The following is a 19,458-nucleotide window of genomic DNA, read 5'->3' as shown; positions in this document are numbered from 1 at the left end:
GTGGTACACAGAATTCGGATGTCCAAACTTAAATTATCTCATTTTTATGCAGACATTGATCCACTATGTTAGAAATGTAAACTTTTTGAAGCTTCTCTGATCCATGTTTATGGGGTGCCCAAATTTAGAGAGATTCTGGAAAGACATTTTCCAAACTTTATCAACGAATCTTAACATTAATTTGGAACCTTGCCTATTAATTGCTTTGTTTGGTTTTATCTTGTGATTCAGATAGACTTACATCGGCATCTCAGGAAAAGTTTTAGCTTTTACCATTTATAGCCAGGTGAGCAATCTTATTGAAATATAAATATGATTCATCCCCTACTCCAACATTTCTGTGTTTTTGCTAAAACATAAAAAATGTTTTGCACCAAAATTTGCAATCAAAATCATCAACATTTTAATTTTACATTAATTAAGATAAAAACTTTAAACCAAATGCTACAAATCTGACAAAAAAAACTTCCCCAAGAACTGTAGGTTAGCATTTAATTTTTTTTAACATACAGCACAGTTACAGGACTTTCCAGCCCATGAGCCTGTACCGCCTAAATACTCCAATTAGCCTACAACCCCACCCAGTACGTTTTGGAGGGTGCGAGGTAATCCACGCAGGCACAGGGAGAAACTCCTTACAGAGTGTCCCAAATTCAAACCTGGGTTACTGCTGCTGCAGTAGCATTGTGCTAACTGCTACAGTGTTCTGATATCAGATCATGACATAAAACCTTAAATCTGTTTTCTCCCTCCACAGCTGACCAAAAATTTCCTTGTGTACCAAACTGGAAAAGTGACCAAAATAATGGAGTTACAATCCAACAAATATTATGGTCAGTGCAAATAATATCAATTGAACAGGTGCTGACAATTCAAAAATATTGCTGATCTTCACCTGATAATCTACAAGTAGTTCCGGTCCCTTGAAATACCTGGAGGCCACTCGAACATTGTACTCTTGGCCAGGATGGTAGAATTCTGCCAGACCCCAATCTATCAGCCGCAACTGATCAAAGATAAAACAAATCATAAACAGATTGGCACAGAAGGCATTTTCATCTTATTAGGATCAAAGCAAGTAAATTAAATAGACTGAGTGAACAGATTAACATCCCACCAGACTCTGCCAAAATTCTCAAAATCCTTTTTTTTTTAAAAAAAATCCTCATATTTTCCATAGGCACTGCAGGGATGGGGAGACATCTATGTGTGCTGCCAGTTCTCAGATCCAGGACTCTAGTGCTCTCACTTGCATGCTGTCCATTCAAGAGCAACTGAATCACAGAGACCTTTCAATCCTTTCCTCATCATGGGTCGAATGGCCAAATTCTGCTCCCAATTCCTTATGATCCAAGTGATACACCACAAACACATTTTCCAGCCAGAATCATTGCACAGCAATAGAAAGCAAAAACAATCCTCAATGAATGCTCCCACACACAACTTTTCCCTCCTGTTTTCTAGTGCCAAAACAAATTATTTATCACATTTATTTTTTCTGTATTGCCATTTGTTTATATTTCTCTTTTTTGCATATGCATCCTTTTTTCTTGTTTACAATCACCGGTAAGTCAAAATTCTGCCTGGCCTGGAAAGGGAAAAAAGAATCTCAAGGTTGCATGTACTCTGACAATAAATTTGAACTTTGAATTATGACATCCTCACTGATTCCCCCAGTGTAATAACAGAAGGTTCTTACCCAAACAACACTGAAATAGCAGTTTTCTACACCACCAATATGACCTATGATCAGTAACCTGCCTGACTGCATTTCAGAAATCAGAACATACCTAACCTGCTATAAAACATTACAAAGGAAAAACTACACACATTTTTCTCACACTAAAATAATTGGGTTATCTTCCACAATACCTTTCTGTGCTCATGGTCGATCATGACGTTGTGTGGTTTCACATCTCTGTGCATAATTCCCATACTATGGCAATAATCCAGGGCCTGCAAACAGAGGAATCTTATCAAGATTTCATCCCATGAGTATCTAATCTTAGTTAGAGGTATTAACACTCTTGAGCCTCCAACATGGAGGTCTTCCCCATTCAACAAGTAAGAGAGGCAAACTGTTTCCTCCAGTGGGTCACCAAGAATGAGCTCCATCTTAAAGTTAACAAATGTCCATTCAGAAATAAAATCAAACAGCACTTTTTTCCACATTAAGAAGAAACGAAATTGCATTCACAAAAGGTGCTCTAAATATTAGAATAATTTGAGCTTTTAGCATTGACATGTAATTTTTGATGTGGAAGGATATAAAATGATATGGACTCCTATCAGATACATGGAATATAGGGGAAGATTATTCCAAATTTGTCCAATCTAATGAAAAAGATCAAAAGACAGAGTGGTCTATTCCCAATGTTATGCTCTGCTATGATCCAGCTAGTCCTCTACTTCCATGTCATAAATATCCACAGGTCTGATATCAGTTCAGTTTCATCAACAGTCTTGGTCAGCACAGAACATGAAAGTCCGAGTGGCATTTGAAGATTACAATTGCCTGATTTGGTATTGTTTAATAACCTTCAGTTTTCTGATAACAGATGATATAATCCTAGCAGATAAATTCTGTGATTGGCCCTAATACCTTTTGTGAAAACAGGCACTGCCATCCAAATTATGTGCTTGATGCCAATGGGATGCTGCCATTCAGTATCAACAGCTTCATTTCAGATGAGAAGGCTTCTTAATTACAACTATGACTTGATAATATCAAGCTGAAGGGTGCAGCTTGGGGACAGGGACATGAAATTCTGAATTAAATGAACATAAAACTCTCCACCACTTGGTATGGTAACAAAGTCAGTGGACCTGCCCATTTCAAAATAGTGAACACTTTGCTGTTTCCACGTGGCACCCAAAATCCACTGCAATTACTCAGAGGCCATCCCAACCACATCTGAACAAGGGCAGAATGTTTCCTTTCAGCTTTCCTTCCAAATTGCACACCATCCTTATTCTGAAACCACTGCATCACCAGATTCAGCTCCAACAATGTCATCAAATTTGCAGATGACACAACAGTAGATTGCCTCATCAGCAACAACGAGCCATACTACAGAGAAGAGGTGCAAGGGTAACAACCAGGGTCTCAAAGTGGACAAGTCGAAGGAGATGTTTTTGGACTTGAGGAAGACCAGGAATGAGCACCCTCCACTGCACGACATCAATAACTCTGGAGTGGAGAGAATGGAGAGCACCATGTTCCTTGGAGTTCATTTAACTTGTGACCTGTCATGGACACACATCTCCTCACTTGTCAGGAAGGCATAACAGCAACTGCACTTCCTCAGAAGACTGAAGTGTGCAAGGCTACTGGCCGCCATCATGTCCACCTTCTACCTGAGCTCTATCGAGAGCATCCTGATTGGCTGCATCAGAGTGTGGGACAGTTGCTGCAGAAAAATGGATCAGAGGCCTATCCACAGGACCACAAGAGTGACAGAGAGGATCGCTGGAGCCTCCCTCCCCCATATCAACATGATCTATCTGAATCATTGTCTGAAGAGGGCGTGCAAAATCATTGTACATTCCTTCTACCTCGCACATAGCAGCTTGCAGCTGCTCCCAATGAGGAAAGAGATTCAGGAGTATCAGAGTCTGCACCTCCAGTCTGAGAAACAGCTTCTTCCCACGGGCATTGAGAATGCTAAACAACAAAAGGAACTTCTCACACTAACCATCATATTCACAAAACATTGTCCTGCATATGTACTATTTGTAGATGTGTGTGTTATGTCTGGCAGTTTTTTTTTTTTTTTAAACCAAAGACTAGAAAATTCTGTTTTGTCAGGTTGTACTTGTGTAATCAGATGACAATAAACTTGACAAGTCGCTGGGTCTAAATCTGGAAGCACCTGCTAAAAACCCTTTGGAAGAACCCTCACCTAAAAAAAATTGCAGGATTCAAGGCAGTGCCTCCCTGCTGCCTAGAGAATTATTTATTCTGGGAGATTGGCGAGATTATCCTGTTCAAGTATTCTAGTTTTCATTCTATATCAAATATAACTTATCCTATAAAAAGCTCCAAATAGTTTTCCAACATACCTTCAAAATCTCATACATGTAGAATCTTATATCATAATCTGTTAAGGTCTGGTACAGCTGCTGTAGGAAAGAGATTTAAAAAAAGTTAATATTTTCATTTAAGATGCAAAAACCTTAGGTTAAAAAAAAATCAATGATAAAACACATTTTTATTCCATGAAAATGGACAGTAACTGCAAAACAGAGCAATTCATGGCAAAAAAATTTGACCCCTGAAAAAGTTATCTAGCACTGTGAGGGTGGGATGAACAACCACAAGACTTCTCAAGAGCAACTTCACAATCTCAGTGATGACATCAGATCAGCCTGCCTTTCAGAAATCTCACCTCCTACAACTAATTAGACGGAAGGACATTGATTATCCAGAAGGAGCAATCCAAAAGCCAGGCAACTACTGAAAGTTGTCACTGTCCATTTTAACATCTCCCAGATGACAGCATCTGCAAAGCAATAGCCAGTGAAATGGGATGGAGACCATCTGCAGCAAATGATTTATATTTAGTAAGCTTCTTCACAAGAAATTAAATCTTAATTGTAAAAAAAATCATGGTATTAATAAAAAATGTTTTGAAATGTTAAAAATAGCTCTATCAGGCTTGTAAAAGATATTAGGTTAAAAAATGTTATACTGAGGTTAAAGGATGCAAAGTGATCTCAACAGCTAAAAGCACTGGCAAAAAATGCTTGGGCAATAGAGAGAAAGGTCAAAGATGTTGATTTACCACTAGGACAAGAAAGAACATAAACAAGAATGAAAATGGTATATTGGTTTTGCATCAAAGTTTTGAACTGAAAATCGTTCTTCTGCAGCACGGATAGTCAATATTGCAATGCTATTAGAGCGTCAGTGACCCGAGTACGAATCCTGCACTGCCTCCAAGGAGTTTGTATGTTCTCCCCAAGTCTGCATGGGCTTCCTCCGAGGGCTCCCATTTCCTCCCACCTTTCAAAATGTATGGGGGTTGTCGGTTAATTGGGGTATTTGGGCGACAAAGGCTCGTGGGCCGAAAAGGCCAGTACCATGCTGCAAATAAGTAATTTAAAAAAAATGCTGCCTGACCCACTGAGTTCTTCCCGCAATTTCTTTCCTTGAAGAGCTAGAGGTTTGGGTCTATGTTGTACTAAGAGCACTGATAGGAAAAAAAGGACAAAATCCTTGAGACAAATTTTAAAGTATTATTGAGAAGCATAAACTGAAAGATAGTAACTGCTAGATACTTTTTAAAAAAAATAGTGCCACATTTAAGTGAGAATAATAAGATAGTGTTGAAGAGTTAACACAGGAGTGATAGCTTTAAATTCTTGGTGCATCCTCACTGGATATGAAATAGATGAACATGCAAATGGGTTACACAAGAGAAAGCGAGAACCGTTGGACCAATGGGGGGGGGGGGGGGGGGGGGGGTGCAGAGTACATATTGCAGTCTCAGATCCATTACCACAAGCAGAAAATTGAATTAAAATGTTGATGTCCATGCATAATGACAAATGTAACAAATATAAGGGAAAACATTGCAACAAATCCCCCAGCCTCCATATTTTGGTGATGAACAACTATCTTTGGCTGTATGGGACAAATAAACTTTGGTCCACCTGCATAGATAGATTTCAATACAGCAGGCAGTGAATACCATAACAGTGTAGATAAACTGTTTTAAAAGCAGTTCAATCTTACCTTGAAATCTGTGTTGTTAACATGTTCAAAAACCAAAGCTGGTGTCCTTGACTAAGGGCAACAAAGATTATCAATTGTTATAAGTTTAAAAAAAATACACACACAAAGACAGCAAATAGTTCATAAGGCTGAAGGTACTGAAGCTAAGTGAACATCTTCTATCTAACATTGAAATTCTTGACCGCTGCTGCACTTGCTAGTGAAAAGACTGAGCAGTCAAGCAGTTAGACAAAATACACAAGACTACATCTACTTTGATCTCTTTTGGTAAGATGATCAAATTGATTATTAATGTTCACTGTCAGGTTGATGGTGGGATGTTGATGCCAATAAATGGGAATTGCGCCAACTTGTACAATTTAAACAATATAAAGCTAGTAATTTTCATACTGCTCCAAATATATCTTTCACATTAGTCAAGTAGACACTGAAAGATAACACTTGCATCTGAAATGTAATCTCTTGTGTGCATAAAAGCAGCAAAAAAACTAAATTAATGTCCAATGATGTTTGTGTATTAAAACTGTACTTTGATGTAGAAGAAAATTAAATAATGTATACCTGAACACACAACATCTGATGAACAGTTTGGTATAGAGTTCCACCCATAGGCATAATTCTGGATGACCATAATCATTAAGCAAGTTTGCCAAGAATTTATCTGCATTCAATTAATTACTGGGAAAACCATCAACATGAGTGGGATAATGGTAGCTTTATCTTTGTAACACAACTAGAATTAATTCATGGAATTAAAAATCAATTTACTATTTAGAATTTCAGAGGACACCAATTTAAATACGAGGTAATACAGCAGGACATTAAAATGTGAAAGTGCTCATTTGCATTCACAAGATTTCCTCCATGTTATAATGTACAAAACAGCAAAAAAACTTTTCCCCAATACAAACTGTGATTCACAATTAAACTTTCACAAACTTGTCCTTCCATTAAAAGATGAGAGAAATAGAACAAAAATCTTCACATACCACTGGATCCTTGACTATATCTATAAGAGTGATAATATTTGGACCACCACGCAGGTTCTCCAATATTTTAATTTCACGCTTTATTTTCTTCTTCTTTACAGGCTGCAAGAATAAAGATGTTGCTTACAATTAAAAGATTAGAGTAAACCCTGTGTTGCAGAAGAGATTGACAAGATGCTGGAAAAATCTGGAGCAAAAAGAACAACCTGTTGTAGGAACCGAATGGGTCAGGCAACGCCATTTAATGCGGGCGGTGGAGAAACAGGTGACAAAGGGCTTCAACCCAAAACATTGACACTTTCTTCTCCCACTTGGCTGAGTTCCTCCTCAAGATTGTATTGCTCCAAATAAATTGCATCATTTTATTTATCCACTGGCTGTCACTGTGCATGTATATTACCTCATGCAGCACTTGTTAAAAGTTGTTTTGTGATGCAGGAAGTGCCCCTGACAGCACACAGAGTGGAATAGATGAGGTAATTGATAAAAATGCAAGCAACTTTCTTGACAAGACATAGATTGACTCCAACAGAAGAACAATAAAAAGGAATACACGAACCACTAAAATTTAAAAGATTACACAGATTTTAAAACAATACTGTTGGAAATATAAATATTGGTACTTGAAGGCATAATCAAACTTCTAATTAGCCATTAATAATTTTACAGCTTTAGGAGGAGGAAAGGCTTCCTTATAACACTTTACAAAGAAAATAAATCACTTTTGCACCCCTCATAACTCAAGTGGATTTACACATCATTTAAACAGCTGGAGAGGGAAGAATGGGCAGGGGAAGGAGTATAGACCAACAGATAAACGGTGTTAATTGGATATGGATGGAATTGAGGAGAGAAGAAAGGTGAATTGACTGGGGAAAGGGTGGTGGTGTTTCAGGCTCCGTGGATAGTTAGGGGAAAGGAAATAGGAAAAACAAGGGTGTATGCAAGAAAGAGAACATGAGAAAGGGAACGCGGGTGCTAGAGGAAAGAAGATATACAGAAAGATGGGGAAAGGTATTCAATGCCCAAGGAACAATATTTGAACAAAGAATCTACAAAATGGGGGTAAATGAGGTTCAGAAAAGAGAAAGACACATGAACACCTCAAATTGATTTTACTTTGGAGCTTATGATCCGAGAAGAATCACTTAACACTAAAAAAAAGAATTCACACTGTACATACACTCTTTCCTTTTTTATTTGGTCTAAATTAGTGCATGCAAGACAAGGTCGTCAGGAAGGTAACCTTGAGATCTACCACTGCAAACACAATGGTAAATTATAAACAAGGAACTTTCTCTATGGTCGTCTGTTTTGTGGCCTACCCTCTGTCAAAAGTACGAACCCTGTGTCCCAATTATCAACTGAATGCCTTCAATATTTTGTAATCTTATTCACAAACATCAAGATGAAAGTGGTAGGATTGGAGGGGATTCTGGTGTCTACTTCTCATCTTAATTGGAAAACACTTGCTTCAGGCATGGTTGTATAAAAATGAAAATTTAGTGTGCAATGTTAATTAATTCTAAAGCAGGTCTTACCTTAAGTATTTTAACAACGACTTTCTCATTGTTTGTGATGTTAATTGCTTCAAAAACTTCACTGTATTTCCCTCGACCTAATTTACGAACTAACTGGTAGTCATCTTGATTTCTGTGTAAAGAAAGAAAATGGATGAACAAAGTTAAAACAAAACAATTCACTTCAAAAAGACAAAGCAAACTTTTCCCAAATGGTAACCCTACTTTTCAAAAATCAAAATAAAATTGCTTCCACGACTCAATTGTAATTGGAATGCAAAATGTGATCCACATTTCCTCACTAGCAGAATATTGTATTTCATCTTCTGTTTACATGCTCAATAGAAAAAATGCTAAAACTGATTTTATGAGATGAACACCACAAACAAGTTATGATAAATATCTCACTTAAATATTTAATAATTTTTGATGAACACAACAATCAAAAAATGCTAATGCAAATTATAAGAAATACTTTTGTGCAAGTTTGCCCAATCCAAATACAAGAATTTTTAAAACAAATCAATTTTCTATATTTGGTACAATTCCTGGGCATTCTCCAACTGGTGCAAATGAAAATTTTAGTTGAAGATAATTTCTTGCAGTTAGAATTCAAATCCAATACTTTGTCTGATTCACATTTTAAAATACTTACCGCCCCCCACCCCCCCACCAATTCAATGTTCCCTGATGAATGAACTATGCAATAGGAGAGATAACCCAAAATAGGCAAGCTACATCTGAGAGATGCAGACCAATAATCAACTATCCTAGATATTAAAAAATCTATATTTCCTTGTGCATTAATTAAAAATCTACCTTTAGGCAAATAAGGAGCAGACAACACCAAGTCAACGCAGCGGCACGGTTAGCCCAATGCTGATACAACGCCAGCAACTGGGACCAGGATTCAAATCCCGGGCTTCCTGTAAGGAGTCTGTAGGTTCTCAGTGTGTCTGCGTGGGCTTCCTCCACGTGCTCGGATTTCCTCCCACCATTCAAAATGTACTGGGGGTTGTAGGTCAATTGGCTGTAATTGGGCAGCATGGGCTATTGGGCCGAAAGGGCCCGTTACCGTGTCTAAAATATTTTTGAGAAAAATTCTTGAATCACCCATTTGCAATGATCAAAGCTATTCACAAAATGAACAACACAGTAGCAGGTTTTGAATTGAAAGTCCCTTGCTGCAAAAACTCAGTAAGATTGGCCAAAAGAAAACTTTAATTGAGTAAAACAGTTTCATCAAAAACACTTCAATATATTGCAGCTAATTTCATACCTAGAAAATATTCAGTTACAGAACGAAGAATGGCCTCAAACAAAAAGATGGGTTCTGGGTTACAGTAACATTAAAATCTATTAGATCAGGATTCAAAACAATGCTGGAGAAACTCAGCATGGTCAAACAGCATACAGCAAAGATAAATGAAGCGATATCTCAGTCTCTGTCCAATCTCTCCGATGTAGAGAAGGACACATATAGAGATACAAAGCTGAGCATCTTCGCTCTGTCTGCATCAATGACAGGGATCTCCCAGTGGCCAACCATTTCAATTTTGCGCCCTACTCCCAAACCGACATGTCTGTCCACGGCCTCATGAACTGCCAAACCAAGGCCACCCGTAAATTGGAGGAGCAACACCTATTAATCCATAAGGGCACTCTCCAACCAGATGGCATTAATATCGACTTCTCCAGTTTCTGCTTGACCATTCCCCACTCTTCCCCTCTTCCTTATCCCTGTCTTCTTTCCTCCAACTCTCTTAACATCTTCCCTCTCCATTCACAGAGCTATTCCCCCTCCCCATTTTCTCTTGCACCTTCCCTTATCCACTTCTTGCCTGTGGGCTTATGTTCCTCCATGCCCTTCCCTCCCACCATTTTATTCAAACACCTGCCTACATTTTGCTCATACCATGACAGGACTCAAGCCCAAAATGTTGGATATGTATCTTTATGTTTGCCATACAAAGTACACTGTATAACCTGCTGAGTTTCTCCAGTATTCTGTTTTTACTTCAATAACTGCATCTGCATTTAATATAGACTTCAGTATTAAATGAGACATCTGACAATCGTGTGCCATCCTCCTTAATCTGTGGTTCACATGTACATTCTGTTGCCTTTCATTCCTCCATAATACAATTGCTTGAGTTGTACTTGAGTAACTTTTTAATGACAAAAAACATTCCTTTATTAAAATAGCTTTATTCAAATGACTAGACAATGCTATTTTTTTCCCCATCCAAAAAGAACTTGTTAGGTGAACAATCTGAACAGATCAAATATTGATAGCACAAAAAAAAGGGCCAAATGAAAGTGAGGAATTATTGATCCACAAGCAAGTACTTAAATGAACTGCATTTTTTACAAGGCTATTTTCAGATGGAGGAAAATGAAGAGCCTCAATTGGATGACATAGTTACACTTTACAATTAGTGATAAGGCTTCAGTCTAAGCTGGAAGAGACTGCTGAGGGAGATTTGTAGTGTTTAAGCATCTCTATCCCATGTAAGCATACTGTTTTGAAACCTCTTTGGTACACACTTCATTACAATTACTGCATGCTAAAAAGAATATTGATCATTCTAACCTATCTGCTATGAATTTGTTGGAAATTATGCAGTCAGTGTATATTTATATATACACAAACATACTTATATTGATTACACAACAGTAGCTTGAAACATTTACTCCTCCCTATTTTTAGTTGGTTAGACTAGAAATCTATTTTAAGAAAGACTGCATATAGGACAAGTTATGAGTCACCCCCTGCAATTCCATCTAAACTGTACAATGTTATAAGAATAAAATTACTAAAATAAAAGTCTTAAAAAGTGAAAAAGCCAAATCCAAACGTTGTTAGAATTGATTAACCCCATAATCCTCCACACACAATTCACTAGTTTCCTCTACCTTTTACCAGACAGAAAGGAGGGAAAGGACAAAGTATTTAAGGGCCGTGCAAATTGGGGTCCAAGGTGGTTGAAGACTGGCAATCAGCAAAAAAGTAATGGAAAGGGAAGGTAATACAGAAGAGTGATGGAGAAACTCAGCAGGTCACTCCGCATCCAATATCACCTCCCTCTCGCTTACCATCGACACGGGCACTTCAAAATTGTGCGCTTAGTCCCTTGCTCTATTCCTTTTACACTCATGACTATGTAGCCAATGCAATTGAAAAATTTGCTGTTGTCACAACCATTGTTGGCTAAACAATGGTAAATGCATCAGAGATCAGGATGAAGATTGAGAATTTGGTTGTGTGGTGCCAGACAATTTTGATCTCAATGTCAACTGTACTAAGGAGGCTGAGGAACCACCCATCTGTCTGCATTGATGGGCCATAGAGTTAGTATCTTCAAGCTCCTGGGAGTCCACATATCAGACCTCTCCTGGAGCTAGCACATCAATGTATTCCTGAAAGCAGCACACCAGTGCCTCTATTTTCTAAAGTCTGAGGAGATTTGACATGTCATCAAATACTCTATCAAACCACTGCAGGTGTATTGTGGAAACTGCTGTGGAAAGACTGGTAATATCATCGTCTGGTTTGCTAATTCAAGTGCCCGGAATGCCGAAGGTAGCAAGCATTGCCAAATCCATCAAAGGCTGCAACGTCCCTTCCAGTGATGACACTGATCTGAGGTACTGCATTAAGAAGACAGCCATCATAAAGGACCTCCATCACCTTGGGTCACAAACTATTTTTGCTAATACCCAAGGAAGAATGTACAGAAGCTTGAAGATAATTACCTCAGGGTTCAAGAACAGCTTTTTTCCTGTAATGGCTAAAGGCTCTTGAACCTTTCCTTGCTACCCTACATTACTCCACCACAAAAAGGTGTCTGTTTTTAAAAAAAATTACTGTAATTGTAAATATCTATCCATCTTTTATATTCTCTCTGAAATAATGTAATGTATACAATGGAACTAGGGTTTTTTTGGTACAAAGTACCTGTTTGGCTGCAGCAAGTATGAATTGAGGTGCATATGTACTTTGTATTGATGTCAATGACAAATTCATTGTCAGAAATGGCAGTGACTTCAACAGGTAAACAGATTGGAAGAACGGAGTTCTTGAAATATGAGAGAGGCATGGCTCAGTGGTGTGCATGAAGCCTTGAAGAAATGGTTAATTTTAACATTAACATGACTTTGAATGATAGGTATTGTTGATTTCAATTCAATTGTTTTCTGCTGTTCAAAACAGAGTGAAACACGAAAGTCTGCAGATGCTGTGATTGCAGTACGTAGTCAAGGAATGCATTAAGTGAAAGTACAATGCTGAATACGTGGAAACAAGAAATGCACGCTAAACCAAAAATAAACAAATTTTAGACAGAATTCTGACTGAAGATGAATCAAGGTAAAATGGTATGTCTTCCTGTCACATCCAATTTCAATAAGCAGCCAAAGAAATGAATGAAATTAATCAAGATCTCTCTCTACCTCTATATACTTCAGTCTCAACTAGTTGCAGAAAGTTTTGAACTAATGTTGAACATTAGACAGAAAGGAAAGCAGTTGAGAGACACAAGAGATACAATTGTTCAATAACTGTGCAGTTGCTTAGTCTTATACACATCACAGCCTACGCGATTACATGACAAACTCTCATCACAAGAACAATGTACAGATACACTGAAATTCTTTCTTGCTGTAGCTATGCAGGTACACAAGATACACCAATAGTATAAATTATCACAATATGCCACAACACAGAAAAAGAGAGAAAAAAAAAATCAAAGGATAGAAAAACATTCTCAGTTGCAGTTAGTGGAATGATCATAAGAGAAGTACTACATAGTTTTGACCTCATCGTCTGGAGGAGAGGGTTCAGAGGAAGTGCACAATAAAAATGTTCTCTCCCGATTCCTGGAATGAGAGAGTTGCATTTAAAAGATGGCCAATGCCCACTAGAGGGCGTCACTCTCAGGTCATTAAAATTCTCCTCTGCATGTAGCTCTAAGTTGGTCAATCATCAAATACATAAGCAAACTGTTTGCCTATTAAATGAATCAAAATAAATAAGGGCTTGAAAATCATACTGGGAGCAGAAATAGGCCATACCGCTTTCAGTTGGATTACTCTCATCTTTTACATCAACTCCACTTTCCCACAGTTTCTCTATTTATCTAGTATTAGCCATGATTTTTGATCTGAAAATAAGATCCTGAGGATTCACATAACAAAGGATTTGCACGGACTATTTTCTTCTCCATTTCTTCCCCTCAAACACCAGTGCTTTGTCGAACCTTCAAGTCATTCCTCAAGTTAGGAACTACTATACTTTTAAATAGAAGTTGGGTGGGAAAACAAGAGCTCAGGAGAGAGAGAGTCCCCATTTATGCTAAAGCAATTTTATTTTCCCCACAATTACCATGAAAAAAACAAAATTAGACCAAATTGAAAATGAAAAAATCTGCTGGGGTAAAGAAAGGTTAAAAAGACTAAATAAAGTTGTCAAGTTCTGAGCAAAACTCCAGTTGAGATGATGCATTAGACTGGTGAACATCCAAACCATCCAAATCTAAAAACTATTTATCCCTCCATGCTTCAATCACTTTTGCTTGGCAGTTACAATCACCACCCTGCAACAATTCCAAGATTCATGAATTCATACATTTCCATATCATAACTGCAAATCCCAATATAGTCACTAATGTTTTTCAGTTGACTTTGTGGTATTATGCTCACTTGAACCCCAGACTTTTTAAACTCATTCGATGGGATATGAATGCTGATGGCAATGTTGGAATCTGTCGTCCATCCCAAAAATATTCCTAAATTGAGGGGCAGTTAAGCGATAACCAGCATTCTGAAGTAACAAGTTATTCAGACATTAGAAAGAGCAGATTTTCTTCCCTGAACAACATTAGAGAACCAAATCTTCCGACAGCTCCATGACTACCGTTACTGAAATTCGTTTTTAATCTTTAGATGTCGTTTAATCTAGAATCTAGCTGGGTGCCATAGTGGAATTGAACTTTTTTCTCTGGATCAGTGACCAAGAACTCTGGGTACAATAAATTAACCAAAATTCTGCATCAGCGCAAGACTGAATATCATTGCCATGCTGAACACAAACATATTCCTCCTTAAATCAAACAGCATGAACATCGATTCTTCTCATTTTAGGTAATCAATATCTCTATACAATGCTGATATTTCCATCTCTTCTGTGCCTATTAATTTTCTTACTTTCCTCTCCAACTCTCTCCGTGCCCCCACCCGGTGGTCTCTCCCTCCACCTGCATCTCCATCTCTCCTTGCTTTTGTCCAACACCCTATCACTTCCCGGGCCTTTTTTCTTTCATACGAGTAACATTAGCCTCCATAAAGGATCCCAACCTAAAACAGTGACTGACCATTTCTGTCCACAGATGTTGCCTGACCTAATGAGGTCTGCCTATTCTCTGCCTGGCTAATGAAGATTCAGAACACAGTTTCTTAAGATCTAATAACACTTTTTGAAAAGAAGTAGTGGTCCTTGACTGAGTAAGGCAATATTTATCACTTATTCCACAAGTTATTCATCTCACTGGTGCTTGCAGTATCTTAATATGAGCAAAATGACTGAAGGTTTTCACTGCTTCAGGGCATTGCACCAGGAATGGTTGCAATTAAATGCAATTTTTAATGCGATTCATTTCAATTGATCATTTAGTAGCAAATTACTAATCTTCACAATGCAGATCAATTGTGCCTTAGTACTAAATTTACAGCATGCAACTTGCATATTACCAGTGATCAAAGCTGAATTTACAAAATAAATAACTCTGCATCCTTTTTTTCCCTCCAAACAAATTTTCATGGCAAACTACTGTGTATATCCCAATTAACACATGGCTTGGGATGGTTGTTTCTATTTTTGGCTCGAGTTTAATAATGTTTTATACCTGCCCAACTCTCTACTCAAGACAAAATACAAGTATCCCCTGCTTTTCAAAAGTTTGCTTTATGCCACTTCACTTTTACACAAGACCAACATTAGTACTGGTTTTCGCTAGCCGAAAGAATCCAGAGGATTTTCTCAAAAATAACATTCAGCGTTTGTTTTGCAGTGAGCTATTATAGAGGCAGCGTGGACCCAGAGCAGCAAGAGTGGTCTCACCAAGCTCTTTCCACAGGAACTACACTCAACATCAAGCTGCCATAGCTTTGAACTGTGTGAGCATCTGTGCTTTATCTCAATTTATTTTGTGCATTCATTATTTTGTGCATAAGGTATCAGTAAAGCCTAAAGAGAGCTCATAAAGGTGTTATGCTTAACGTAAAACTGGACTTAATTAAGTGTTTCAATCGTGAACAAAATAAAGACATTTATATAGGCTGCGTATTGATCATATCGCGCCTGCTTTTACCATATGTTTTTACCCCCTCCATAAATCTTCGTCCGCGAAGCCAAGCCAAAGAATGTAATTTTTTTGTTTTTTGTGTTATTTGGGTCTGGAAATGCTCAAAATATTTTCCTATATCACTTTACACCATTTCAGCTAATGAAAGGCTTCATGGGAATGCTCTACTTTCGGATAGTGGGGGAAACCTGTACAGTAAAACCCCAAGTATCCAGCACCTATGGGGATGGGTAGATGCTGAATAAATTATTTTCCAGTTGCTTGAAATTGCGTGCATTTTTTACTCATTTATTTTCTGCAATTTTTTTGTCAGTTGCTTGAATTTTGGATAACAGGTTTTTTACTATAATGGGTTAAAACAAAAAAGATAAATATGGACAGGCCATACAATCGAAGAGGAAAGTACATCAAACCCTACACACAAGTAACATTTTGAAGTCCAAGCTAGCATTTCAGCCATAGTTTGTGGCAGTAGAGAGGAAGAGTCCGAGCTCAGAAAATCAAGAAATAGAATAAACTTGGGTGGATCAAAGAAAATTGGAAGGAGAGAATACACTGGGAATATGAGAGGCCCGTAAACATTAATAGTATAATGCACAGCGTAAATCAGGAAAACAGAGGTGGATGGAACAACATCAACAACAGTAGCTTGGATAAAGTTATGGAGAATAAGACACATCCTTCCACAATGCTTTTACATAACCAGCAATCGGAATGAGGGTTCAAATTCCTTGGAGTCTGTAAGGAGTTTGTACATTCTCCCCATGTCTAAGTGGGTTTTCCCCAGGGGCTATGGTTTCCTTCCACCGTTCAAAAATGTATCGGGATGCAGGTTAATTGGGCAGTATGGACTTGTGGGCTGAAATGGCCTGTTACAATGGAGTACATGTAAATTTTTAAAAATTAAAACATTTAAATTTAAAATCAGTATATTGAAGAACCAACAAAAGAACAGTCAATTTCAGATAATGAAAAAGGATTGAGATCTGGTAGTAAAGGGGATTTGGGGGAAGAATGATCATAATATGAATTTTATACAGTCTAAAGTGATTTAAATTCAATCTGAAGCCAGAGTCTAAAATCCAAATAAAACAAATAACAAGGGCATAATGCAGGTTTTGCCTATGATGGCTTAAGAAATGACATTATAAAATGTATGACTATAAAGAAGCAATTTTTGCATTAATACATTGCTGCCAGGTAGTACATACCCCTTTCAAAACAATTTTTAAAAAGTAGAAAAGTGTAAGGAAATTAAAGATAATTTCCAATCAAGGAAAAGCTTTACAGCACCAGTGACCACTGTTTGAATCCGACGCTATCGGTAAGGAATTTGCACATTCACCCCAGGTCTGTGTGGGTTTCCTCCTACTCTTTAAAAACGTACTGAGTTTGTAGGCTAATTGGTGCATTTATGCGACATGGGCTCTTAAGCCTCAAGGGCCTGTTACCATGCAGAATGTCTAAAAATTTTTTTTTTAAATTAAAAGAGAATGACCTGATTGCAGTTTTTTTAAAAAAAAAGCAGATAAAGGAACAAGGAATTGTAAAATAGCATACAAGAAGCCTATGAGAAAAGATACCATAAGAGTCTCTACAAATATATATGTAAAAGAAAGTTAATACAGGTTCTTTACTGGGGTTGCACATTATAATATGGGTTTTCACATTATGAAAGGAAGAAAGAGCACTGAAATTAAACAACATCTGCAGATGCCAGGGTTGAGTGCAATACACAAGTTCACAGGTCATGCAGTATCCATAGGATGTAATAGGAAATCAACATTTCAGGCTTGAGCCCTTCATCGGGAATATGGAAAAACAGATGCCTGAATAAAAAAAGTGTGAGGGGAAGGAGAAGAGGAGGAGGAAACAGGTGAAGAGGTTTTCAAAGGATATAGGATTAGAGTAGGAAAGTGGCAGACTAAATATTTAATTAATGGCAGAGCAAACACAAAGGGCCAAATGGACTACTCTTGCTTTGTTCTTGTATTATTTCCTTAACCATGTTGACACTCCTGTGACAGAATGATTTATTAATAGAGGTGCCATTTTCAGAAGAGGTTCAAAACTGAGGTCCTATCAGATGTCTCAGGTGAATTTAAGTTACCATGGAATCATTTCAAATGCAAGTACAGGAGCTCCCATGCTTTCCAGTTCAAGTTTAGATACAACTAGAATATTCAAATATATTTGCTGTGCATAAAATAGATTTTGCATTTAACAACTACATTTCAAAAGCAAGACCTTTTTAAAACAATCCAATGGGACCCATGTAGTTCTGCTGTGACCTTAGTTTAACATTTCTTAAAAGTTACATTTCCAACAGTTACATTTCCAACAAACTCCCTTAAACTGCACTAGTGGCAGCTTGGATTGTTCTTCTCAATTTTCTAGAGTGGGGCAAACTCACAACAACCTGATCCTAACATCATGGTTTAATTAATTGCAAGACAGAAATAACTTGGATGTTTAAAAAAAAAATTCCATATCTCCTAACAAGGAGGCCAAGCATATTCTGAATATTTTTTTTCCTGGACCATTTTTTCAGTGCCTGATAATTAAGTAACAGTTATTCTTGTCTCTCGTCTGCCTCCTGCTGCTGATTACAAGGTCCAAGCACTGTATTTAAAGGCCAATTTTTTCTCCAAACTAAAAAAAGTTTTTATTCCTCAGATTTACTTGTGCCATAGGTAACGTGCTCTTCAGATCATTCAAACTATACCTCATTTAAAACAATTCAGATACTGTTCTACCATTCAAAGTCCTGAATGTTATAAAATCGACTCAAAAAAGTGCAGAGCAATGCTAAATATAGTAATGTTGCTAAGCTTCCACTGTTGTAATAATTTGTTACACATTAAATAAAAGCTATTCAGAATAACAATGTTTATAAAACTGATGACTCAAAGTGCCTTTTACCAAATTTCTAGTCATTAAATTTATATTTAAACACACAGCACAGCAACAGGCCGTTTCGGCCCACGAGCTCGAGCAGCCCAATGACCTACAATCCCAGCATGCTTTGAATGGTGAGAGGAAACTGGAGCACCCAGAGAAGACACATGCAGACACAAGGAGAAAGTACAAACTTTGCCGTATTTGAATGCCAGTCACTGGCACTGTAACAGCATTACACTAACCGTGCCACTCACTCCTAAGCACTGACGTTAACCCTAAACATATCCAGTGAAGATGAATAAACACATTGCTTTGATTAGCTAATAAAGCTTCAAGAATGACTAAGATGAAAGTCTGTAAATTTCTACGAAGGAACTAAACCCCACACAAGCATTAGGTTACAGAGTTGTGCACAAGTATGAGTCTGCACCATATTACAGTTTGCCAGCAACATTTGCCATTAGTGACCAACAGCAAATGAGATGTGACAGCATATTAATGGCTCAGATATTTTATTCAAATCACCTGCAATCAAGGTATCTTGATGAAAGGCTCAACCCCAAAATGTTGATTATGTATCTTTATCTTTGCTACATAAAGGACACTGTTTGACCTGCTGAGCTTCTCCAGCAATGTGTTTTCACATTTACCAACCTTTTCTACCCATGGATGCTGACCGACCTGCTGAGTTCCTCTATCATTTGTTTGCCAAAGAAAAATAGCCTTTTTACTCTGGAATTTCTGTTCTATTAATCAATTCATAAGAAACTCACACAAACCAAAATTATTCCAATTTGACTGAAAATTATGCATTCATTCAATAGTTCATTTGCTTCTCTTCAAGGATTAGTAATCAGCAAGGAAAGCAAACAGAATATTCCCTAGATTGAGTATGAGATTATTATAAAAGGGACAAAAAAATCAGTTTTAAAATCACCAAGTGCTGCTTT

General features: G+C 37.5%; 1 protein-coding gene and 1 long non-coding RNA gene across 11 annotated transcripts in view; one reads left to right on the top strand and one right to left on the bottom strand.

Moving 5' to 3' along the window:
• The window catches only part of LOC138735840 (casein kinase II subunit alpha), a 60,925-nt gene that overhangs the window by 6,640 nt on the left and 34,827 nt on the right, over positions 1-19,458 (bottom strand). For all 10 annotated transcript variants that reach the window (XM_069884332.1, XM_069884331.1, XM_069884334.1 and 7 more), the window contains 6 exons: positions 8,268-8,379; positions 6,727-6,828; positions 5,738-5,788; positions 4,063-4,122; positions 1,873-1,956; positions 896-1,006 (listed from right to left, as the gene is read on the bottom strand). In XM_069884332.1, coding sequence (XP_069740433.1) covers positions 896-1,006; positions 1,873-1,956; positions 4,063-4,122; positions 5,738-5,788; positions 6,727-6,828; positions 8,268-8,379 — 520 coding nt within the window. The remainder of the gene's footprint in view (positions 1-895; positions 1,007-1,872; positions 1,957-4,062; positions 4,123-5,737; positions 5,789-6,726; positions 6,829-8,267; positions 8,380-19,458) is intronic.
• On the top strand, positions 11,544-18,675 carry LOC138737459 (uncharacterized). Its single transcript, XR_011340939.1, has 3 exons — positions 11,544-12,090; positions 15,314-15,419; positions 18,568-18,675. It is a non-coding gene; the product is annotated as an uncharacterized lncRNA (long non-coding RNA).

Source organism: Narcine bancroftii, chromosome 6 (genome assembly GCF_036971445.1).
Source record: "Narcine bancroftii isolate sNarBan1 chromosome 6, sNarBan1.hap1, whole genome shotgun sequence".
In the NCBI taxonomy this organism is placed as follows: Eukaryota; Metazoa; Chordata; class Chondrichthyes; order Torpediniformes; family Narcinidae; genus Narcine; species Narcine bancroftii.
The sequence above is the reverse complement of the archived record's forward strand: the minus strand, read 5'-3'. Positions and strand labels throughout refer to the sequence as shown.